At 42.0% G+C, this 24,813-nt stretch overlaps 1 protein-coding gene across 1 annotated transcript in view; it reads right to left on the reverse strand.

Annotated features, from left to right (window-relative positions):
• The window catches only part of GMDS (GDP-mannose 4,6-dehydratase), a 663,665-nt gene extending 644,099 nt beyond the window's left edge, over positions 1-19,566 (reverse strand). Inside the window, exon 1 of the mRNA XM_036256635.1 lies at positions 19,289-19,566. Within this exon, the coding sequence (XP_036112528.1) occupies positions 19,289-19,390 (102 nt within the window). The 5' untranslated portion in view covers positions 19,391-19,566. The remainder of the gene's footprint in view (positions 1-19,288) is intronic.
• Between the last annotated feature and the right edge of the window lie 5,247 nt (positions 19,567-24,813).

The following is a 24,813-nucleotide window of genomic DNA, read 5'->3' on the forward strand; positions in this document are numbered from 1 at the left end:
ACTACAGAGCCATCATTCAGAAATGCCTGAAATCGAGCTTAATGGAAGTCCTACAACTAGGGGATTTTTTAAAAAGCCACATTCAGACAGGTAGAAGGGACAAAGAGGCAGAATAGGCTGGTCCCACACCCAAGTGTGGCAGATAAAAATCAGGAGGGGTATCTTGGCTGTGGCGGTCCCTTCTGAGGAGTAAGGGGTCTCAGCTCCATACCAGGCCCCTCAGCCTGGAGTTCCAGTGCCAAAAGAAGTAAAAACCAGCAGGGATTGAGGCTGAGGGAGACGGATACTGCTGGAGTTCAAGCAGTTCCTCTTTTTTTTCATTTAATTGCTTTGAGAGGGAGAGACAGGAACATCAGTTTGTTGTATCACTTATTTATACATTCATTGGTTGATTCTTGTATGTGCCCTGACTAGGGATCGATCCTGTACACGGAGTTACTTAGACTCACTCCCTACAGCGAGGAGGCAGCAGCTTGAAATGTACCAGAGACTTACCGGTAGGAACTGAATTGTCAGGCATCAGGGCAAGAGCTCCAGGCAGCTCCCTCAGACAGAAGGGCTGGCAGAAGCAATGTTCCTTTGATGAGCCCTCCCCTCCACAAAGCCAAAAGGCAGACACGTATCTGAGACTCCATCAACCTGGCTCACACTGTTTGCCCCACCCTAGTGATTCCCTTAGGCCAGGCTTCAGCCAACTTTCCAGCCCACCCAAAGTGTTTCCAGTGGTTTTTCCATATGAATGACCTGTCTTGGCTCATGCTTTAGATTTTCCTAAAATCTCTCAAACAAGCAGCATCTGGCCTCAGTAAACCCGGTACCTCTCGTAAGTGGCCACAGGCCTGGCACTAGCAGCAGCTGGCCTTGGTTCACAGCTTGGCCCTGCCTGGGCACCTCCAAACCCAGCACAAAAAGCAGCCATCTGCAAATCACTTTGTAGCTTATGCCTGGTGGCCCTGGGAAGAACACAGGCAGTGGCTGACCCTGGCCTACACCTCACGGGAGGCCCAGGTCCAGCACACCCAGTGGACAGCTTCAAATGACAATGAAGCACCATCCAACTTACTCCACCAGTGACACACTCAAGGGACAGACTCAGCAGACACCAGAGTTCCACTGAAGTAAGTTTTGCTATGTGGAGTGGGCCCTTACACAGCTGATCCTCCAATGTGGTTGGAGGTCAGTGATCAGTGGTTAAAGCCAATCCTTGCAGCTGATCAGCCTGGGGGTAAATTCCTCCCATTGACGTGCCAACAGCAATCAAGGCTCAACAACAGGAGAGTGTACACAGTCCACACAAGGGGCACACCTCGAATGCCCAGCTTGAGTGATCGGAGAGGCTGTGCCACTGGACCCTACTGCAGTACACCTACTGTATTAGGTACCAAGCCTGTGAAATGTAGGAGCTCTACCTAGTACATAAAAACAAATACAGGGAGACTGTCAGAATGAGGAAACAAAGAAACATGTCCCAAATGAAAGAACAGATCAAAACCCCTGAAAAAGAACTAAACAAAATGGAGACGAGCAATCTGCCATATGCAGTTAAAAACCCTGGTTATAAGGATGTTCGACGAACTTAATGAGAACCAGTCAGAAATGAAGGATACACTAACTGAAATGAAGAATTATTTACAGGGAATCACAGTAGAGCAGATGAAGCTGAGAATCAAATCAGCAATTTGGGACATAAAGAACGGCAGGAAAGAAAAAAAAGGAATCCAAAAAAATGATGATAGTGTAAGAAGCCTCTGGGAAAACTTCAAGTGTACCAATATTCACATCATGGGGTTGCTGGAAGACGAGAGAGAGCAAGAAACTGAAAACTTGTTTGAAAAAAATGATAGAAAACTTCCCTAACTTGATGAAGAAAACAGATATACAAGTCCAGGAAGTACATAGAGTCCCAAACAAGATAAGCCCACCCCAAGACACATCATAATAAAAAAATGCACAAGGTTGAAAACAAAGAGAGAATCTTAAAAGCAGCAAGAGAAAAGTAGTTACCTACCTACAAGGGAGCTCCCATAAGACTGTCAGCTGATTTCACAACAGAAACTTTGTAGGCCAGAAGGCAGTGGAAAGAAATATTCAAAGTGATGATAAGCAAGGACCTATAACCAAGATTACTCTATCCAGCAAAGCTATTGTTTAGAATCAAACGACAAATACAGAGCTTCCTAGACAAGTAAAAGCTAGAGGAGTTCACCACCACCAAAACAGTATTATATGAAATGTTAAAGGCTCTTCTTTAAGAAGAAGAAAAAAAGATAAAAAATAAAAATAAAATAGCAATAAATACAAATCTATCAACAATTGAATCTAAAAAACAAAATAAACAAACAAGCAGAACAGAAACAGACCAACAGATACAGAGAACGTTTTGACAGTTGCCAGATGGGAGTGAGACAGGCTAGTAAGCCATGATAAGTGGAATAGGGAAAACTGAGAGAGACAGCTGAACAAACTGACAAAGCAATTTACAGTGGACACACAAAGTCACCTCCCTAGGCGACTAACATCTAGGCCTCAGTTGTATGTCAGCTCCAGACCCAGAAAAGCAGCAAAACCAGGTGGGCTACACCAGGACCAGCGGCAATGACTAATATCCCCCTCTCTGACATCAACCAATCAATGAAAACCACGATCCTGAAGGGGCACACCTAGAAAACTGATGAATACTCTGTTGAAACCCTTCCCTGAGACCTCTCCTAAGATTCTCACCGACAAGACAGAAATAAAAGCCTCAAAACAAATGACCCAGCACACTTTCTTCTTCACAGGAGCATGCCCACGCTCCTTTTTTCTTCCCCCACTGCCATGCATCTCCTAGACTCTAAGGGGCCCCATGATGCTTGCAACCAGGGCAGCAATGGGCAGCAGCACTTCGTCCCAGGCAAACCTCCTGAACCTGTCCCCAAGGCCCCCTTTTCTCTGACTTCTTAGCGAGCCAAAGCAGACCAGGCTAGGCTTATTTCCCCAACCCTTTCTTCTTTCACTGTCCCCAGCTTTAATAAATGTCCTCTAAAATACACCTGGATTCATGTTGCAAAACTTTTCCTACAAAAAGTCAAGAACCCACACACTACCGGCCAGCCCTAGGGAGACCTGCCAAGGGCCACATCCCCTTTCCCGTAACAAATAAAATTCTAATAACTATGTATGGTGTCAGATGGGTGCAAGATTTATCAGGATGCTCACTTAGAAAGTTATGTAATGTCTAGTCACTGGGGTGTAGACCTAAAGATAATATAATATTGTATGTCAACTGTAATTGAAAATAAAAAATTATTTCAAAAAAAGCCAAGGCATTGCCATGCAAGGTCTTCTCTACAGTGCAGGGCCCAGGCCTGTGAAGTGCCTACACTAGGAAGCAGAATATAAAAGGAAAGCAAGCAAAACCTGCTGGTGCTGAACCTGGATAAAATGTACCCCACTTGGTAGCAGAGAATTTAGGAAAATTCACCTTCAGCTTTTTCCCTAAAGAAACTGAAAGGGCAGCCCTAGCCGGGTAACTCAACTGGTTGGGCATCGTCCCCAACAGGTTGCTGGTCCAATCCCCAGTCAGGTCACATTCAGGAGACAACTGACTGATCCTTCCCTCTCTCTAAATTAAATTTTTAAAAAACCATATCCTCAGGTGAGGATTAAAAAAAAGAAAGAAACAGGAAGGGCTTGGCTTTTCTTAGATATAAGCAGCAAGGTTTTGTTAACTCAAATGCCACTCAGCATTATATATTTACGATATCTCATCACTGACTTAAAAGGCTATTTACAGTGGGAAATGACACTAAAAATTTAACAGCATCCTGCTATGCTGCTCAGAGATTCTGTGGCTTTCCGCTTCTTTCCCTTTCCTCTTCTATGTTATAAACTCTCTCTCTTTCTTCACTGTCCACTCCAACCCTCCCTGCATAGGTGAGACCATTTTTTGAAAAGGAAAACCGTGTTTAAGAGAAAGAAGCCAGCCCTGGACGGTTTTGCTCAGTGGTTAGAGCGATGGCCTGCGGTCCGGAGAGACCCGGGTTCGGTTCCCTCTAAGGGCATGTACCTCGGTTGCAGTTTGTCCCTGGTCCTGGTTGGGTCGTGCAGTTGGCAACCACTTGATGTGTCCCTTTCACGTCGATGTTTCTCTCTCTCTCTCCCTCCCACTCTATATGAACAAAAAACAAAAAAAATGTCCTCGGGTGAGGATAAAAAGAGAGAGAGAAAGAAGCCACTTGTTGCAGACTACAGTAAAAACAGAAATCCTTCCCCACCCCACAGCAGTCATGCTTCAAACTGTTTGGTGGGCTTTTGAAATGAAAGTACTAACTGATCAACTAACAAATTCTGCCAAAAATACTCTTGCAAATCAACTATTTGAAACTTGTAATCCATTTCTCCATAGGAAGAGCACTCAGTTGAACACAAATTTAGTTCCCAAAGTCCATAGTAGGTAGTGTTATGAGTAATCCTACAAAGTATTAATAATATTTTCCTACATGGAATGGCTTACTTGGATCTAACTGAGCAGTGTTATAGAGCTCCCTCTTTGCCATCCAAAATTAACCCAAATCTTTTTCTTTTTAATCCTCAGCTGAGGATATGTTTTTATTGATTTCAGAGAGAGAGGAAGTGGGGAGCAGAGAAGGAAAGAGAGAAAGAAAGAAACATTGATGTAAGAGAGAAACATCAATCAGTTGCCTCCCATACATGCCCCGTCCAGGGATCAAATCCACAACGTAGGTATGTGTTCTGACTGAAAAGGAACCGCCAACCTTTCGGTGTATGTTACAATGCTCCAACCAACCGAGCCGCGCTGGTCAAGGCCAGCCCAATTCCTTTTAACAGCTTTATCATGTGGGGGTTCCAGGGCTCCAGTTAATATTGGGGGATGAAAGTGGGCAGTCAGGCTACTGGCCACAACAGCAGCAAGAGGCTCCTGGGGAAAAGTCCATGGCTGTGGAATGGGGGAGGAGGAAGCAGGAGGAAGAAGAGGGAAACAGCAGGAGTCCCTGAAGCAGAATGTCAATGGCAGGGGCCTGTGGCTCCACTCTAACCCAGAGCTCCACTGTAGATATGGGTGGAAGAAGTGTCATAAGCCAATCAGGTGTCAGAAGATAAGGAATTGTTTGAATCCTATCTGGTACACTGGAAAAACCAGAGATCCTCTAGGGTTGTGATGCTCCCATCTCCCGAATGCCATTGCACAAGGCACTTTCTTACAAGCAATCCTCACTGCACGCTAAAGTAGGTTTATTAGTTCCTAGCACATATAAAAATGGTGTAGATATACAGAAATTTGCCTGTGACCCCCAGTAAGTACTGAGGTCAGGATTTAAATCCATGTTTAACCAGCTCTCCTCTTCCTTTAAGAACAGATATCTCTCAATTCCAAGGCCAGGATTACAATACTTTACCAAAATCATTCCTGACAAAAATATTTACATATTAACACAACCTTACTGCAACTAAATAGGGGGAAAAACTGTCAACTTAAAGATATAAAATAAACTTTCAAAGCATACTCAGTTGTTCTACCTGGTAAGACTAAACTGTAACAGCAGGTCCTACATGTGCCTCTGCCTCGTAAACCTCAAAGGCTCATTCTTCCCCAGAGCCCGCAGGAGCAGCCTCTGTCGCCACACTTACTGTGCCATCACTCCAAGGTGCTATGGGAACCACACTGCTGCGTCTTCCATGACCACCCTCGTGACACTCCCAGAGCCAACAGCTGACTTCTCTTCAGAGTCTTGCAGCAGGCTAACTCCTGAAATCCCTCCCAAATCCAAACATTAGTCAATGTCCCACTAAATTCTAGTTTCCATTATACATGCTGTAATTTTTAACCTAGGAAAGCAAAAGAAAATTTAGGTGTCTTTACTCCAGGAGCAACAAACATATTTACATCCTTTTCCTGAAATGTATATTTAAAGAGAAGAAAAGCCAAAGCCCATAAAGGTTAAGTGATCTGCATTGTTCAAAGAGCTAAGTAGTAATTTCAGGTTTCTAGGACCCAAGCCTAAGCCCTCCACTGAACCACTGTGCCATGCAAAGAGAATCTTCTCAGATTTCTAGTTGGACTCCCAACCATTTACCTTGTCTAGCTAACAGAATTCCTTTTAAAACACTCCCCTGTTTTTAGCAATTAAAATCAAAACACCCATAATAACAGTCTGGCAAAAGTATAAATTTGGGGTTATACTTAAATAGTTTAAAATCTGTATGTTCAAATATCAGTAAAGATGAAAATAAACTCAATGGAAAGAATATACTGTATAAGTAAAAATTATTCAAAACTTTCTAAATTAGCCAAAATAGCAAAATGAACGAGGAGGTTAAATTAAAAATAAGACAAAACACTACAGTCCATGAAAATCTAAAAGGAAAAAAAAAAAACTATAGAGGCAGTTCAATTTTTTACAACTCCTATGTCTCCTTTTCAAGGTAAATATTTAAATGCAGGAAAGCAAAACTCTCTTTTAAAAAAGCCATTATTGCCCTAGCCAGTTTGGCTCAGCGGTTAGAGTGTCGGCCTGTGGTCTGGAGAGACTCAGGTTCGGTTCCCACTAAGGGCATGTACCTTGGTTGCAGTTTGTCCCCAGCCCTGGTTGGGTCGTGCAGGTGGTGACCACTCGATGTGTTTCTTCCTCTCTCTCTCCCTCCCACTCTATCTGAACAAAAAATGGAAAAATGTCCTCCGGTGAGGATAAAAAAATAAATAAATAAAAATAAATTTAAAAATCCATTATTTATCATGTCCCCTCAAAAACAAATCTTTTCACTCGCCCTTAAGAAATACACTCAACACTTTTTTCTTCCATATACCTGGGGTTCACCTCACAAAACCAAGTCAAAACCACACAGAAGCACCCTGAAACTTGATTTCAGTTTCAGGTTCCCAAGTTAAAGTTGAAATAACACAACAATAATTTGAATATTCTTTCCCAGCACACTTAGAGACTAATGCCAGCTGCACAGAATCCATGTAATGCTGTCCCCCCTCACAAATTTAAACTTACTGAAAAAAAAGTAAATCAATAAAAAGAATTTCTTTAAAAAAAAAAAAAGGTTTACTATAAAACAGTATGCCATGTACACTGGCCGCAGTCTCCTACATCTCTTGACTGCATCATTTTTCTTGTGCTTAGTTTAATACCATGTTGTTTTGTACAGTAACATGGTCTATAGGCTTGTAGCCTAAGAGCAATAGGCTATACCATATGGCCTAGCTGTGCAGTAAGCTGTACCATCTAGCCTTGTGTAAGTACACTCTGTGATGTTTGCACAACAATGAAGTCACCTAATAACAAATTTCTTAGAATATATCCCTATCATTAATCAGTTCATGACTTTACTAGTCCAAAAATTAATTACAAACCATAAAACAAATATTAATTCCAGGTTGACACTAACTTACCACTAGGGACTATACTAGGAATGTCATCACAAGATGAGTTATGATTCCCTTGTAAATATATCTGATCAAACAATGGGTAAGGTCTCCAACTGGAATAAATGTTCAAGGCTGGAAATATAGCTTTTAAGACAGAAAAATAAGAATGAAAAAATAACATCTTTAACCATCCTTCACAGAATACAAGACTATGCAAAAGACTTCTGTGTCAAAAAGAATAAAGTAGCATATAGATGGTCCTTAGGCAACTCAGCTTCCTAACAAGGATGGGGAACTTTTTTCTTCCAAGGGCCATTTGGATATTTATAATATCATTCAAGAGCCATTAAAAATTATCTGCTTAGCCCTGGCCAGTTTGCTCAGCGGTTAGAGCATCAGCCTGTGGTCCAGAGAGACCCGGGTTTGGTTCCCACTAAGGGCGCGTACCACGGTTGCAGTTTATCCCCAGCCCTGGTTGGGTTGTGCGGTCCTAGTTGGGTTGTGCGGCCCTGGTTGGGTTGTGTGGGTGGCAGCCACTCGATGTGTCCCTTTCACATCGATGTTTGTCTCTCTCTCTTTTCCTCTCTCTCCCTCCCACTCTATCTGAAAAAAAAAAAAAAAGGAAATATGTCCTCAGGTGAGGGTAAAAAAAAAAAAAATTTTTCTACTTAAAAATTTGCCTGTTATACTTGGTCAGGCTAATTTGGTGAGGCATGTGATGTTAGCTGGTATGGATTTCAAGGGCCTTATATGACTCTCGGGCCAAACGTTCCCCACCCCTACTATAAAAAGACCTCACAACCCTTTTAATAACAGGGCATATATAACCAGAAACTTCCAAAGTAAGGTATGCTCAGTAAATCTGTTGAATTAATATTACTTTAGAGTATTTTTAAGAGATGATCTTCTTGTGCCAGTGACTCATTTAATTATTATCATAGCACTTAACATGCCACAAAATTAATTGTCAAATTGCTTGTTCCCCATTAGACTATCAGCAACTTAAAGACAAAATCATGTCTATCTTGCCCTGGCCGGTTTGGCTCAATGGTTAGAGCACAGGTCCACAGACCAAAAAGTCACAGGTTTGATTCTGATCCAAGGCACGTTATCTCAGTTGCAATTCATCCCTGGCCTTGGTCAGGGACCTGCCGGAGGCAACCAATCAATGTCTCTCTCTCACATCAATGAATGTTTCTCTCTCTCTCTGTCTCTCTCCCTCTTTTCCTCCCTCCCACTTTATCTGAAGATAAATGGAAAAATATCCTCGATGAGGATTAAAAAAAAAAATCATATCCATCTTGCTGGTGGCTACATTCCCAGAGCCTAGTTCAACATAGTATAAATCTCAGCAAATGTTTACTAAATAAATAAAACCTCAATGATTAAACACTAAGTTCAAAATACAGATGCTTATATTTTCTAAAACTTCAATAAAAAACTATACAAATAACAAAAAATTTTAAATCCTTCCTCAGGAAAAAAAAAAATCATTCATTTGGTATAACTTACAAGGGCAGATAGCTCAGATTTTTTATTTCAACTTTACAAATTTCAGCAAAATTCAACTCATATTCGAACTTCTTCTTAGTTTACACACTTCACTATAAATTTACTAAAGTTAATAGTTCTTGGTTTCACTTTTTTAAATTCTACTATTGGCCTTATTGTTAAAACTGATATTAAATGACTGTATTGCTTAAGTACAAGATTTGTTTATACATAATCAATTATAATTTATTATTCAATCCTAATGTCATAGACCTTTACACTCCAAGCAGACACTAGAGATAATCTCATTATGGATGAAGAAATAAACTCATAAAAAAGTAAGGCTCTAGAATTAATTGGGGTTAAAACCCAGCCTCTGATTCTCAGTTCCAAGCTCTTTCCTAAGGTAATCAATTAATAATAAGTAATGTAAAGACATTTAAAAAAAACTTTCCACCACATAATAGTCTTTAATCAAAGTAGGACATTACTTAAGACATCTTTCTCATTTCCAATTATGCCAAACCTTTCATCCCACTACCACAAATCCCATTAAGATTTAGAGTGAAGTCCACTGATAACAATCCTCTTATATGGCTCCCAGATCTGCTTTGCACATACAGTCTGTAAGACTCCAAGGATGTCAAATCTTTTGGCCTCCCAGTGCTTTTACAACCTTGTGATTGATTTCAAATACTACGGAAATTTCTACCCCTAGATGATAGATTTCCTGTTCAAAGCAAGGCTACATATTAATACCCTCCACATTCAACTTCCTTTCCTAACAGTGTTAATTTTTATTATCTTTTATTATCTTGTTAACCCAGTGAAGATACTAGTAATGGAGCAAAGGGCCCTATTATGTGCCAGGCTTATTTCTATTTGGTAGGAATTACTCTTCTACCCTGGCAGCAAAGGCAAATAACTTGCCCAAAGTCATGCAGCTGGTAAGTAACTAAGCAGTTATACAAACCCAAGTTGGCCTAGAAATGCAACTAATTCTCCTCTACTTGCTCTAAGACAGAGTCTTAGCCTTCAGGGAATTTGCAAGTTTAGGTATCAACACGGGCTCTCCAAAGAACTAACTAACGATAAGACGGAAATGACACAACAAATAAAATAAAGTTGTGATTAACACATGCTTATTTTACTACTGTATAATCCACCTTTCCATAACTGCAAAAAAACTCTTGAATATGTTTTGTTTTTCAAAATTGAAATACAATGTATTTACCACTCCTTAGAATTAATTTTTTGATACTAATTACAAACTTAATAGAAAAAAAAATTACTGGGATTTGTATTTCAAATCTGACTTTGCAATATATATAACCTCTGTGTTCCTTGGGGATAATAAGAAAACCACCTCTGAGGACTGTCCTGTTGTTTCAGTAAGTTAATAAAGGTAAAACCCTTTGAACAGTGCCTGCCACGAAATAAATGCTTAATACATGTAAATTATTGTAATCTATCATAATCATCATCACCATCATTAACATCTAGAACATCAATATTACAATGTTATCAGAACATCAATGTCCTAAGGATGGTTATTTTTGTCTGTTTTCTTCACTGTTGTATCCCCAGTACCACATAGTTGACACACAAATATTTATTGAAGAATTACTTATGATTACTAGTACTTCTATTACTAAGTAGAAGGTGACTTGCATCAAAATAATTGCCACCCTGACTGGTATGGCTTGGCTGGAGAGTCATCCCGTGCACCGAAGGGTCTCAGGGTTCAATTCCCAGTCAGGGCACATATCCAGGTTTCGGGTTAGATCACAAGTAGAGGTGCATACAAGAGGCAACTGATCGAGGTTTCTCTCTCACATCGATGTTTCTTTCTCTCTCCCCCTCTCCCTTCCTCTCTATTAAAAAACAAACAAACAAAAACTCTTTAAAAAAGAAATGTAATAGAAAAGAGGGGAGGCAACTGTTAAGTCAAGGAAGTATCTCATCAGGTCAAACTAACCCACCAGAAGAAACGTCAAGTCAAAAGTATTTGCTGGCCCTGGCTAGGTAGCTCAGTTGGTTAGAGCATTGCCCCTGATACGCCAAGGTTGCGGATTTGATTTCTGATCAGACACATAAAAGAAGCAACCAATGAGCCCTGGCTGGTTTTACTCAGTGATTAGAGCAATAGCCCATGGACCAAAGAGTTGTGGCTTCGATTCCAGTCAAGGGCACATACCTCAGCTGCAGTTCGGTCCCCAGCCCTGGTCGGGGTCATGCAGGAGACAACCAATCAATGTGTCTCTCTCACTTTGATGTTTCTCTGTTTCTCTCTCTCTCTCTCATTTCCATTCTATCTGAAGATAAATGGGAAAGTATCCTTGGGTGAGGATTAAAAAAAAGAAGCAGCAACCAATGAGTACATAAATAACTAGAACAATAAATCTATGTTTCTCTCTCTCAAATTCAAATTTTTTAAAAGTATTTGCTAACGGCAATTTGCAGGCCAAAAGACTTTAAGGTTTAGACAGGGTTCTTTGATCACGATAGAGGTATAAGAATCTAGCATAGGGGACTTCTGAGTACCCTAAGAAAGATATAATCTGGGCCATAACAGCAAGAACAAACCCTACTCTACAGAGGAAAGTCGCATTAGGGAAAAGATGTAATGTATCTAAGGGCACGGCAAGCGAACTGGGAGCTGTAACTCTCAGACCAGTGTGCCAGGAGAACAGCCCTTGAGAACAATTTGTAGAGGCCACAAAATCAAGCATCTCAGCCTCTTACCTGCTTCTCTCCACCAAATGAAAACTGACTATCCACGTGCTCATCAGGGCTCTGTGAGCTCTCCAGTCACAATTTTTATTCAGATAATCCATCACCCAAGCTGCAGCCTCTGCAATCTATCTGTTTCTGACATCCCATGAACTGTCTACTGGTGCTTAACCCTCCACTGAAAGAGATAGCAGTTCATGGTCAGAGAAAGGAACTTTGCTTTAACCTCTTTCATCTTTTACTGTAAAAATCCTCAGAGAACTGAGGAAAAACGCTGGGAGTCTTCAACAGGCCTCAGAAAACACAGCCTTCTACCTCCCTTCCCCATCCTTATTCCAGGCTTCCACTGACACACAGCTACAAATGTTAACATCTCCTGATGAACATGGTAAAGCACTAATAAAAATATATAGCAGCCTTTAAAAGCAACTTATTTTTTGAGAGCACTGAACTTCTAGTTTGTCAGCAAATTAGCCAAGGGGTCTAGTCTGACTTGACAGGACAGAGAAGGTCCTGAGAAAAGCCTTGCACATTAAGGGTCCTTAGGCAAGCTCAAAGTTCTCCAACTCTGTTTCTTGTTTGATAAAAATATTAATACATACCATCTAGGGTTAAGTGAGATAATTAATATAAAGTGCTCGGTGCATTACCCTGCACACAGTAATAATTATATCAATATCAGTAAATATTTTTCTGTAGCCTCCCCCAAAATAATTACCTCAGCTATCCAGAATCCTAGTTAAAGGCAAACAATTGGCCTCACTCCCTAAGCTTAATTCTTTACATGGAATCACATCCTCAAAGCACACCATTAAGGATTAAAAGACTTTTAGTTCACCTGAAAAGCTAGAAAGTAATTAATAAAACTTACCCTTAATTTAGCCTTGGAATCCTGAAGCCAAGTGTGCGGACAGGCAGTTCTAGGTTTTCCCACCGCACGAGTGGACAAGGCAGTGCTCAGTAAACCGGAGGCAAGCTACCAGCTTGGGACAGCATATGGCTTTGAATGAACAGTGTGTGTCTAAATTCTCCAAAGAACATGTCATCTAAAGTTAACCCCTTTCTTTAGTCCTTATAATCTTATTTTCATATGTAGATCAAATACTAAAATATTTTATTACAATAAAATGTTAAATTTTATATTAAGTTACCTTTTCCTTAAATATTGAAATAGGTTTGTTACTTATTCAGATGTACATTTATTATATTCAATTTATAAAACCCTATATACACATTTTACTACTATATAGTCTTTTACCCCCATTTTTCTGGCTCAAAGCAGTCTTCCTTATTGTTTGTGAAAGACAGTGTTGATCATTCCTAAGACAATGGAAAGACAAGAATCTGGGGTGTAACCCTAACCCTAGCACTAACCTGCTACATAACCAGGAGCAATTATTACACTTTTTCAGTCTTCTTTCCTACTCTACATAATGGTGGTAACGTAACTCAAGTTCTAAAATCACAACATGTGCCCAGCTGGTATGGCTCAGTGGTTGAGCATCGACCCATGCACCAAGTGGTCATCAGTTCAATTCCCAGTCAGAGCATATGCCTAGGTTGTGGCCCAAATCCCCAGTGCGGGGCATGCAGGAGACAGCCAATCGATGTTCTCTCTCATCGATATTTCTCTCTCTCCCTCTCCCTTTCTCTCTTTCTAAAAATGTTTTTTTTTTTTTTTTTTTATCCTCACCCGAGGACATTTTCCCATTTTTTTGTTCAGGTAGAGTGGGAGGGAGAGAGAAGAACAGAGAGAGAGAGAAAAACATCGATGTGAAAGGAACACATCGAGTGGCTGCCACCCGCACGACCAACCAGGGCCAGGGACAAACTGCAACCGAGGTACGCGCCCCTAGCAGGAACCGAACCCAGGTCTCTCAGGACCGCAGGTCGACGCTCTAACTGCTGAGCCAAACCGGCCAGGGCTCTAAAAATCTTTTAATTACAACATGTATGTCAAGGGAATCTTTTTTTTTAATTTAGTTGTTAACATGAGTACAAAAACAGAAGGAAATATATCCCATAGAACTGGGTATGTTATTTTTTCCCCTGAAATGGGTATATTCCGAGTCCTTAAAATCTGAAATTATAACAAATTATTTCATCTCTAAAACTGCAACTTATCTGTCAGGTATATACTATTCTCCCCAGTACTCTGACAATGTCTTGTTACTATCCAGTCAAAAAGAAATGCATCATAACATTTTATTCCAATTTCTACAGACTTCTACAATTCCCAGGCAAGTTTTCTGCAAGATAATAAACACCAGTCAGTAAAGATTAATTTAATTATCAAATATTTTGAGTACCTAACCTATACCAATTATTCTAGATATAGGAGATAAGTGATTAAGACACTTTTTTAAATAGTTTCAAGTAATCAAAATTCCGTAAGAACATAGCACAGGTGCCATCACTCCCATCCCTCTCCCAGGAAGACATCATTAATCGATCATGGGCCTCTCCCTTGAACTGGCTACAGCCTTGACTCCAGGATTCCATGTAGCCATTACCAATCAAATGTGCTTGTTTTAATAGACCTCATCACATTTCATTAAATCTCCATCCATACAAGTGATGATTCTGATACCTATATTGGAATGCGGAAATTTGTGGGAAACTGAATATGGCTTAGAAAGTAAAACCAAATGAGGCAAAGTCCCTATCATCTTTTATAATCCAACTGAAGCATAAGCCCTGGCTGCTTTGGCTCTGCAGTTAGAGCATCAGCCCTCGGACCAAAGAGTTGTGGGTTCGATTCCCCCACCCTGATTGGGGTCATGTGGGAGGCAACCAATCGATGTGTCTCTCACATCAATGTTTCTCTCTCCCTCCTTCTCTCCCATTCTATCTGAAAAATCAATGGAAAAACATCCTCCAGTGAGGATTAAAAAATGGAAAAGAAAACTGGGATGGGGGGATGGTACTTCCTGCCAATTCTCAATGACCATTTTCTAACATTCTAAATTAATAATTCTTAAATAAAGACAATGAAGTCTGTGAAAACCACCTGAGTCTAGGGATTCAGGTTATACATTTCACATATGTTCCCTTTAAAGGACAGAATTGTTTTATGGTAGTTAGAATAAACTCAAAAGAAACCAATGAAAATTAGTGAAAATAAAAAAACACAGCTACAAAATTAAAATTCTAAAACAAAGTAATATGATTAAGTAATCTGACCTTAATAACTCAGAGTCCATCTTTTTCATCTATGCAAGACTTACCAAAAATTTGTCTTCTGACCACAGACAAGTTAACTCTTCTTGTCCATGACTAACATTCAAATATTTACAGATAAATGCTTTGTTCTCCAGACATCATGGTGCAGAACTCTAGAACCTCAAATTGGTACTGGCTTCAATGTTTGACTATTTCCTAAGGAAAATCTAGGCCTACCTGCAGGTGGCAAATACCTCACCATGTCACATTCTTCCATATTTAAAACACCAATATTAACCTTACTATCAAACACACCTGACATAGGAATCTACAGTTCCAACTTGCTTGCTCTCCAGACAGACACCAGCCTAAAATAAATATTAGAAAAGGGGAAATCTACAAATACTAACCATTTAATTGTCTAAAGTCTCCACCTACCAAAAAGTGTGTTTTTATTGTCCATTAAAGAGTTATAAAAGAGTGTCCTGGGAAGTTGACTCTGTCTTTTTTAAAAAACTACTACGGAACATATTGTGCATCATGTTATTCTGAGTCTGTTGATTAACAGTTATTCCGCTGAGAGTTCAGTACCAATAAAATGTCACACTCACCTATTCACTTTGTCTTGACTGTAAGGAAGGTCAAAGCTGAATTTTATGCCTACCTGACAGCTTTAGGTTTTGGTACACTACCTCCATCTTTCTATTGCCTTCACTGCAAACTCTTGTTTCTTTTATTCTTTTTGTTGTTGTTGTTAATCCTCACCAAAGGATATTTTTCCATTGATTTTAGAGAGAATGAAAGGAGGAAGGGAGGGAGAGAGAAACAAATATCCATGTGAGAGAGATACATCAATTGGTTGCCTCCCGCATAACCCCGACCTGGGCTGGAAATCGAACCTGCAACCCAGCTATGTGTCCTTGACTGGAACTCAAACCCAAGTCAACGCTCTAACTGCTGAGCCAAACCAGCCAGGGAGATTTTATTCTTTTTATGATGGTCTAGTGATATTTTTTTTTTTATTGATGCTACCTCAGAATTCTTTTGAAAATGAACAAAGGATATAAATAACTTAATAATTTAATTTCCTTCATTATTACTATTTATTTTCTTCCTCAGTGTCCCTCAAAACTCTCCCTTTCCTGTACTCCTGTGTAGGCTGTTCACCCCAAACACAGTCCCTGCTATTTCTAGCATTCAATGACTTCTCCCAGACTCCTAAGGTTGAATGAACCATTCATTTGGCCACTAATTACTTTTCACATTCACTGTCTTTTCATCTGCATTGTGTTAAGTTCCTCAAAGACTGTGAGATCCTAATGGGTAGACAGTACATCTTACATATATTTATATTCCCAGCAGCATCAAAACAAGCCTTGCATACAGCAGATACACAGTAAAGATGTGTTCTGTTAATGGGAAGAGTAAGTCAGCATTTTTGAAAGTTCACTGGGTGAAACCATGTGAGAGTTAGGCTGAAAAGGAGTTTCTATCTTAAAGTAGTTTACAAACCAAAGAACTAAGATAGTAAATTACCTATGGAGCCAACAGGAATTGCATATATGTAAATACATATAAAGTTCCTGGTATGACTGCTTTTGGCAGGATTAGTCAGTGTTCACAGAGGCTTTTAAAGGGAATAAGACTTGTGAGGTCATTTGGTCACAAAATAATGACTCCAATGATGTACAAGGCGACAGTATTTAAAGAACAACCAGAATATTTCCCTAGGTGTAGTTACAAACGACAAGCATCATTAGACAGTGGAGGTGAACTTTGGGGATGGCAGGCAGAGGGCCTAGAGGCAGCAACACAGAGCCAGAGCCTGGTTTTCTTTGAGGTGATTTAATAAGGTAAAAATTTGGGAAATGATGCACAACTACTGACAAGAATAGATAGGAGGGAGAAAGCTAGAATATGAGGCCTGACAGTAACTACTAAAGATTCATAGCAGACAGAACACAGTGGCTACTTGCACTCAGTCTCAAGTGGGAATTTCAGACAATGCGTTTAAGAGCCCACCTGGGCACAATTGCCATGATAGCCCTACGGGCCAGAGCAGTTCTTTCTATCTCATCTTCTTAAATCTGAGACCTCCTCTTAGAGTAAAACAACACCCCATCCTCCCCACCCCCACCCACCAAAACCCACTCCCCTCTCTGTCACAGAGCTGTAATTTCAAGTGTGTGGCTTACCACAGAGGCAGTATAACAAAATGGTTTAAAGCAACTCCTGGGTTCAAATCTCAGCTCTGATACTCATTAGGTGTGTACTCTTATGGGAACATATTTAACTTTACTTAGCCAGATATAAAATTAGAATAAAATTGTACCTGCCTCTTAGGTAGATAAATAAAATGTTTAGCAAATTGAGTAGCTCAGTAAACTCTCACCCAATATTATTTTTAAAAGGGACAATAAGGTATGGATTTTCGGATCCTTGATACCCAGGTTGGAAGTCACTGTCTTAGAAGACAAATGCAAAGCACAGCAATAAATTCCATCAGCAAGGATTTATGTGGCAACTACAAAGTTTAGCACTGTGCCAGGGGCTACAGAAGCCAACACAACATCCAACAAGTAAGGGGACAATGCAGAGGATGGATGATGGAAAGATGTGGGATTGGTGCAAAGGTTAAAAGGAGACAAAAACTTGCCCAGCCAGTGTGGCTCACTGGTTGTGCATCGACCCATGCACCAAGAGGTCGCTGGTTCAATTCCCGGTCAGGGCACGTGCCCAGGTTGTGGGCCTAATCCCCAGTGCGGGGCATGCAGGAGGCAGCCAATCGATATTTCTCTCTTTCCCTCTCTCTCCAAATCAATAGAGAAAAAAAAATTTTTTTTAAAAAGGAGACGGAAACTCAAGGAGTTTAAAGTTGGAAATGGTATGGGGAGACAAAGATGTCTGGTCAGGGAGTTGCATGCTGCACATGTGCTTAAGGAAGACTACCCTCTGGCAGTACACAGGACAAATTAGAGTAGGGAGCACATCTCTCACCACTCAGAACCAACCAGAAGACTGAGCTCAAAGCTCTAAATAAGGTTCCATTGCTAACCTGCATCGATTCACACTTCTGGTCACTTAAATTGGTCTAAGCCATACCAACAATTATATTAACAGCTTAACTAATTTCTTCATGATAGTTAAAAAAATAAAAAACTTTACCTTCTAGAGCTCATGTAAGCTTAGTAAGCACTTGCGCTTCAGATCCAGGCTAAGAAATTGGAAAAAGGGGAACCACCTGCAGAAGAGTCTGCAGCATTAGAAAAGGATAGACAGTATGTAGGCCCTTGTCTGAATTTAAGAGTTCTCGTCCTCAACTTCACATGCTTGACCTACTCACCGCTCTTTCCAGTTTTCAAACACTTGTTTATTGTAATTATCTTAAACACAATACGATGCATGAATAATCAGAGCTTAATCAGATATCCAGTAGTAAAATCGTCTAATCTTTTATGACATTCCATCTGGCCAATTTCAACTTCTCTAATGCTAGATCTTTGAGATTCGAGTTTGCATCCCAACTGGGCACTTCCTAGTTGTCTGACTTCAGGCAAATCAAACTCCCATTCTTCAGTCTCCACCTCTGTAAAATGGGGATACCCCCTCAGAGACTAGTTGTGAAAACTAAACTAGTTCATATTAGTCAGGTGAATAAAATATAATAAACACAATATGTATTAGCTATTATTGAGTATCATTGGCTTCTCCCACAGCTGTCACATTTTTTCAACCAAAATACATGGGCAAAATTATTTCATCGCCACTGAATCGCAAACAGCACAGCTTGATGAGACCCAGGGGTCAGCCCGTACCCGCTGCAACACCTCCAAGAGATGACTGTCACAAGCTGGCCATGCTCAGCCTGCACGAAGCTCCAACGTTCAGGGCTGCTTCTCCTCAGTCAAGGAACTCATTACTCTGGACGTGGAACTCCAGCATATGTGAATATGAATCTCAGAAGTTCGTGAAATTTAAAAAACTTTTGGTGAAGTATGCTTTTTTTAAAAGGGGCATTTCCTGATCTGTGACTCCACAGCACTACTTTGTCATTCTCTCTTTTCTATCTGGAAACCTGATGAGGCGGAACCAAAACAGCAAAAAACGTCCTTCCCTGCTTCCCAAGCATTAGCAGGGAAGTGGCCCTCCGGGGACTCCACACACACGTTCACGGATGAACGGTGCTCTTCCCTCCTGGGCGCTAGGGTCCGCCAGGAACTAACTTCCAAGTGCACCCCAGGGGGCTCGTCAAGACAAGGGCTCCAGTGGGCTGTGGACAGGTGAGGGCGGGTGGCCTTGCTCAGGTGTGAGGACCACATCCCCTGCAGAGCACGCTTTCCCACACCTGGGGGGACACAGAAACAGTCCACGCACCGAGCACACTCCCCCGGCCGCCTCTCCGGCAGCACACGCCTTCCGGGACGCCCCGAAGGCTGTTCCCGGAACGCAGGCAGCCCGGGCGCAGGCGAGGTGCGCACGTGCCCGGGCAGCAGCAGGCCCGGCCCGGGCCCCCGCCTCCGCACTCACCTGGCCCGTGATGCCAGTGATGAGCGCCACCTTCCTGGGCTTGCCCATCTCGCCGTCCCCGGAGCCCCGAGCGCTGGGGCAGCGTGCCGGCGCGTGTGCCATGTCCCCGCGGGCGAGGCGGAGGGCAGGGCGGAGAGAAGGCGAGCGGGGCTGAGGCAGCGGCGCCGGAGGGCCGTGGGGGTGTGCCCGCGCGCGAGCCGCCTTGCCCGGGATGCAGGGAAAGAGCGCACCGCGCGGCCAGCCGCCACAATCTGACAGGGGAACTCCGGGGGACGGGTGGGAAGGGCCGGGGGCGGGCCGAGGCGGGTCCGGCGGCGCTGCGGCCCCGCTGCAGCCTGGCGGGCGTCGCGTCATCGCGTAGGCCGGCCACGCTCCCGCGGGGCCTGCGGCAGGCCCCGCCCCCCGTCGACGGCCGCGCGGGCGGGACGGGGCGGGGCGTCGGAGAGGCGGGGCTTGCCGCTGGGCTCTGCGGCCTCTGGCTGGCGCTGATCCGCGGCCTCAGGGAAGGGGAAGGCCCTAGGTCTCTGCCCCTGGCCAGGCCTGGCGAGTGGAGGCGGCGGGCCGTCGGCGGCCTGGACCTCAGCATTTTTCCTTCCGGGGAACCCCATGTGCTCTCTTCTCCGTCTGCTCTCCTAGGAATCCTAACAAGTATCTGAGGGTGCTGGGAGAAGCTATGGGCCGATCTTTCCATGAGGAGAAAGCCCTGAATTCTAAATCTGGGGGTCACGGGGCCTGGGTCAAAGGCTTTGATAAATAATGTCTGGAAACCTGTTGCAATGCTCATTTGAGGAATCTGGTTTTATGTTTCTTCAAGGGCAGTAGGGTCACAAGGCCCTGGAATGGGGATCATAGTTGTGAGGAACAAGTCACTTGGCTTTCTCCTCTTCTGGCATATCCCAGAGTTCAGAGGACTAACAGGATGCAAGGAAGTCCCTGGTCCCACCCAAGTACACAATAAAGAAATGTTGAAGACAGTGCACGGGTCAATAAACCTGAACGTGGCCAACTTAAAAAAAAAAAAAAAAGTAATTCAATACAAGGTGGAGTCCTAGTTTACATCTATTGAATTTGGCTTCCATGTGGCAGCTGCACAGAGCAGGGGAAGGCGTGGAGGTGACTGAGACGCTGGGAGGCTAGCAGGTGTGTGTACCTAAGCTGCTGACTGGGATCCGGGAGGAGACAGAAACTTCCTTATCTCCACTGCTCTGCTTGTGACACGCAGGATCTTCACATTAAATCACAAATTAAGTAACTAGGAGAGTGCTCAATCTAACACACAAATCAGACCTCAAATCCCCAAATCAGAAAATCTCAGGATTAAATTAAACATCTCTATTCCCTCCCTTGCCAGGTGGCTCATTTGGTTGGAGTGTCTCCATGCACCAAAAAGTTGGGGGTTTGATTCCCAGTCAGGTCACAAACCTAGGTTGTGGGTTCCATTCCTGGTCGGGGCAGCATGGAAGACAACCAGTCAATGTTTCTTTCTCACATCAGTGTCTCTCCCTTTCTCTCTCTCTAAAAATAAATAAAAACATATTCTCAGGTGAGGATTTTTTTTTTTAAGTCTTTATTGTTAAATGTATTACAAATGTTCCTCATTTTTCCCCCATTCACCCCCTCCTCCCCACACCCTCCCCCCTCCCGCCTTTTCCCACACTATTGCCTGTGTTCATTGGTTATGCATATAAGTTCTTTGGTCTATTTCTTCTCACTCCCCAACCCCTTTCCCTTTGAGGTTTGTCGGTCTAGCAATGAATTTGTACTTCTTAATCCCTTCACCGGTTTCACCTATTCCCCCAAGCCCCTTCCCATCTGGCAGCCAATAAAATGTTCTCTGTATCTATGAGAATGTTTCTGTTCTTCCTGTTCATTTTGTTTGTAGATTCCAGTGTCGATAGATAGGTATTCATTGCCATTTTGTTTGTTCATGTGTTTTATCTTTTTCTTCAAAAAGACCCTTCAACATTTCATATAATAATAATGGTTTGATGGTGATGAACTCCTTTAACTTTTTCTTGTCTGGGAAACTCTTTATATGGCCATCGATTCTAAATGACTGCTTTGCAGGATAGAGTAATCTTGGTTGTAGGTTCTTGCTTTTCATCACTCTGAATATTTCTTGCCACTCCCTTCTGGCCTGCAAAGTTTCTTTTGAGAAATCAGCTGACAGCCTTATGGGAACGCCCTTGTAGGTAACTAACTGCTTTTCTCCTGCTGCTTTTAAGATTCTCTCTTTGTCTTGAACCTTTTGCATTTTGATGATGATGTGTCTTGGTGTGGGCCTCTTGGGGTTCATCTTGTTTGGGACTCTCTGTGCTTCCTGGACGTGTATGTCTGTTTCCTTCACCAAGTTAGGATAATTTTCTGCCATTATTGTTTCAAACAGGTTTTCGATTTCTTGTTCTCTCTCTTCTCCTTCCGGCACCCCCAAGATGCGAATGTTGGCATTCTATTATTGAATCTGTGTAAATTATTCTTTATTTCAGTTAATGCCTCCTTCATTTCTGACTGAGCATCCATCATTTCTGACTGGTCCTCTTTTATGCTCTTGAGGCCCTCCCTAAGTTCACTGAGGTTCTCACTAAGTTCATTGAGCATCCTTATAAGCAGTATTTTGAACTCAGCATCTGTTAGGTTGCTTATCTTAATTTCGCTTAGTTCTTTTCTTGGGGTTTTGTTCTGTTCTTTCATTTGGGGCCTGTTTCTTTGTCTCCTTATTTTGGCTGCCTCCCTGTGTTTGTTTCTGTGTATTACTTAATGAGAGGTATGGAGCTATCTGAGACCAGGTGCTGCTTGTTTAAAAGAATTTAGGAAAACCTGAAGCAGGATCCGAGACAGGCCAATCCTATGGTTAAGCAACTGGCAACAGCTTGGGTGGGCCTGAAAGTTGGGTGGGGTGGGGCGGGGCCTCAGGGAGTCACCAGGGCGGGGCTACCAGTGTGAGCCAGGTTGCTGGAGTCCCAGATATGGTGACTGTCTGCCACCTCAGGGAAGGGCTCACCAAAGGAACAAAGGCCTCTGACAGCACGTCTGTCCCGGAGAAAGCCCCCTCTCCAGCCCTCCCTCCAGTGCCAAACAGCTCAGTTCTTCCCTGTATATCTCTGGTGCCCCTGGAGCTGCCTCCCCTCCAAGCTCAGAGGGAGAGAATCCGGTAAGTCCATGCGCGGGCCCTTTAAGGAGCTGCCTGGGCTCCAGCTGCTTCAGCCTCCCTGAGCCTCAGTTCCCGCTGGTTTTTCCAGCCAGAAGTTATGGGGATTCTCTTCCTGGCACTGGAACCCTGAGCGGGGCGCCTGTCTTGGTAAGAAGGATAACAGTAGAAGACCCATAAAAATAAAATCGATAATATTGTAGGGCTTGTAAATAAAATAATTATATAACATTGAGGTAAATAGTAGTTCAGAGATACAGCAGAAGTTTAAAAAAATTAGATTTCTCTAAAAACTATAGAAAGGTGGTAGAACAGTATGTTGGTTTGTTGGGCTGTCATAACAAAATACCCAGACAAGGTGGCTTAAACAATAGAAATTTATTTCCTCACAGTTCTGGACGCAGGAAGTCCAAGATCAGGATTGGTTTCTTCTGCAATCTTATAGATGGACATCTTCATGTTTACATGACAGGCTCCATATGTATCTGTGTCTAAATTTCCTCTTCTTATAAGGACACCAGTCATATTACAGTAGGTACCCCCAATATCCTCATGTTAACTTAAGTTACCACTTTAAGACCCCTATCTCCAAATAGTCACATTCTGAGTTATTGGGGTTAGGACTCTAACATGTTAATGGGAAGGGTACAGTTCAATCCATAGCAAGCAGTTGGAAAGAAAAGAGAGGTTTTTCTTGGTTTTGGGGGTGATGTGGGGGGCAGAAAAGGGGCTGGTTTAAACATAATGCAAAATATGAAGGGCAGGGCCGCAAACTCCAAGTTCTCTAAATGGATAAAAGTCAATTGTATTAGCCCAGGCTGCTAAAAACAAAATACCTCAGAATAGGTGGCTTAAACAACAGAGATGTATTTCTCACGGTTCTGGGGGCTGAGAAGTCCAAGATCAAGGTGCTGGCTGATTTGATTCCTGGTGGGCGCCCTCTTCCTGGCTTGCAAAAGGCCATATTCTTACTGCTCCTCTCTTGGTGAAGAGAGAGACACCTCTCTTTATAAGGGCAATAATCCCATCATGAAGTTTCTGCTCTCATGGTCTAATTACATCCAGACCACCATCTACAAATACCATCACAGTGCAGACTAGAGCTTCAACATGTGAATTTTGGGAGGGCACAATTCAGTCCATAGCATCAACCATTTTGTATAATAATATGTTGAATAAGTTATTTCACATCTTTGTTTTTTATTTCTTGACATTGAGTAGTAGATGCCAATTATTTAAGAATAATGCCTCTGCTTTCCCCTCCAAATTATCTCTTCTCTTCTTTTAATATTTCTTTCCTTTGCTTTTCACTTGTGCAACATTCGCTAATCTTCTTTCACCATACTTAGTTTGGAAAACCAGTGTTGATGCTTAGCGTGTATGGAGCGAGCACGTAAGATGTGCCATATCTTATTTAATTCGATGTGGTAAGTATGATAACAATTCCTATTTTGTAGAAATTGAGAATGAGAAAGGCTAGTAAACTTGCCCAAGGTCACATTGCTAATGGCTGGTTATGGTAGATATCATGACTGGTTATTTCAGTTCCCATTCCACATTCTATTTGGAAAAACTGAAGTGCTAAACCCACATTTCCCAGATCAGTTTGCATCTAGTGTCTTGGAAGCATATTGAGTTCTGTCATTCAGACATGTTCTCCCTTAATCTGGTAGGTGGAAGTGAAACAGAAGCCATCTTTTCACATCTTGGCACACTGACCTGAGAGTTTTTGGCATCTAGACTCCAAGTTTGGGTCTAGTCTCACAAGTTTCATGACTACACATCCAGATGGGATAGTGGCAGAAGTAGTTTCCTAAATTCTGGCTTAGAGCTATACGGCTGGCTTACATATGTGCCCTTGACATCCAGACTAGGCTTCTGTTCCTCCTCCTCTTACAAAGATTTTTTTTTTAACTGAAGTTTTTATTTAGATAATTATAGATTCAAATATATTTCAGTAACACAATGATATCCTATGTACGTACCCTTTAACCCAATTTCCCCCATGGTCACATCCTTAAAAGCTATAGTGCACTATCATAAGCAGGATATTGACATCCGCTGATCTTATTCAAATTTTCCCAGTTTTACTTATACTCATTTATGCATGTATGTGTGTGTTTAGTTCTATGCTGTTTTGTCACATGTGTAGGTTTGTCAAAATACCAAATAGTTCTAACAACACATGAATACCTCATGTTTCCCTTTTACAACCCCATTACCTTACCCTTCAAATTCACTAATCTGTCCTCTACTTCTAAAGTTATGTCACTTCAAAAAATATTATAAATCTTTTGGGATTGGCTTTTTTCACTCATCTTACGTTTCCTGGATATTTGTCCAAGTTGTGTATAGCAATAGATGATTCCTTTTTATT

Source organism: Molossus molossus, unplaced genomic scaffold, assembly GCF_014108415.1.
Source record: "Molossus molossus isolate mMolMol1 unplaced genomic scaffold, mMolMol1.p scaffold_m16_p_12, whole genome shotgun sequence".
Classification (NCBI taxonomy): domain Eukaryota; kingdom Metazoa; phylum Chordata; class Mammalia; order Chiroptera; family Molossidae; genus Molossus; species Molossus molossus.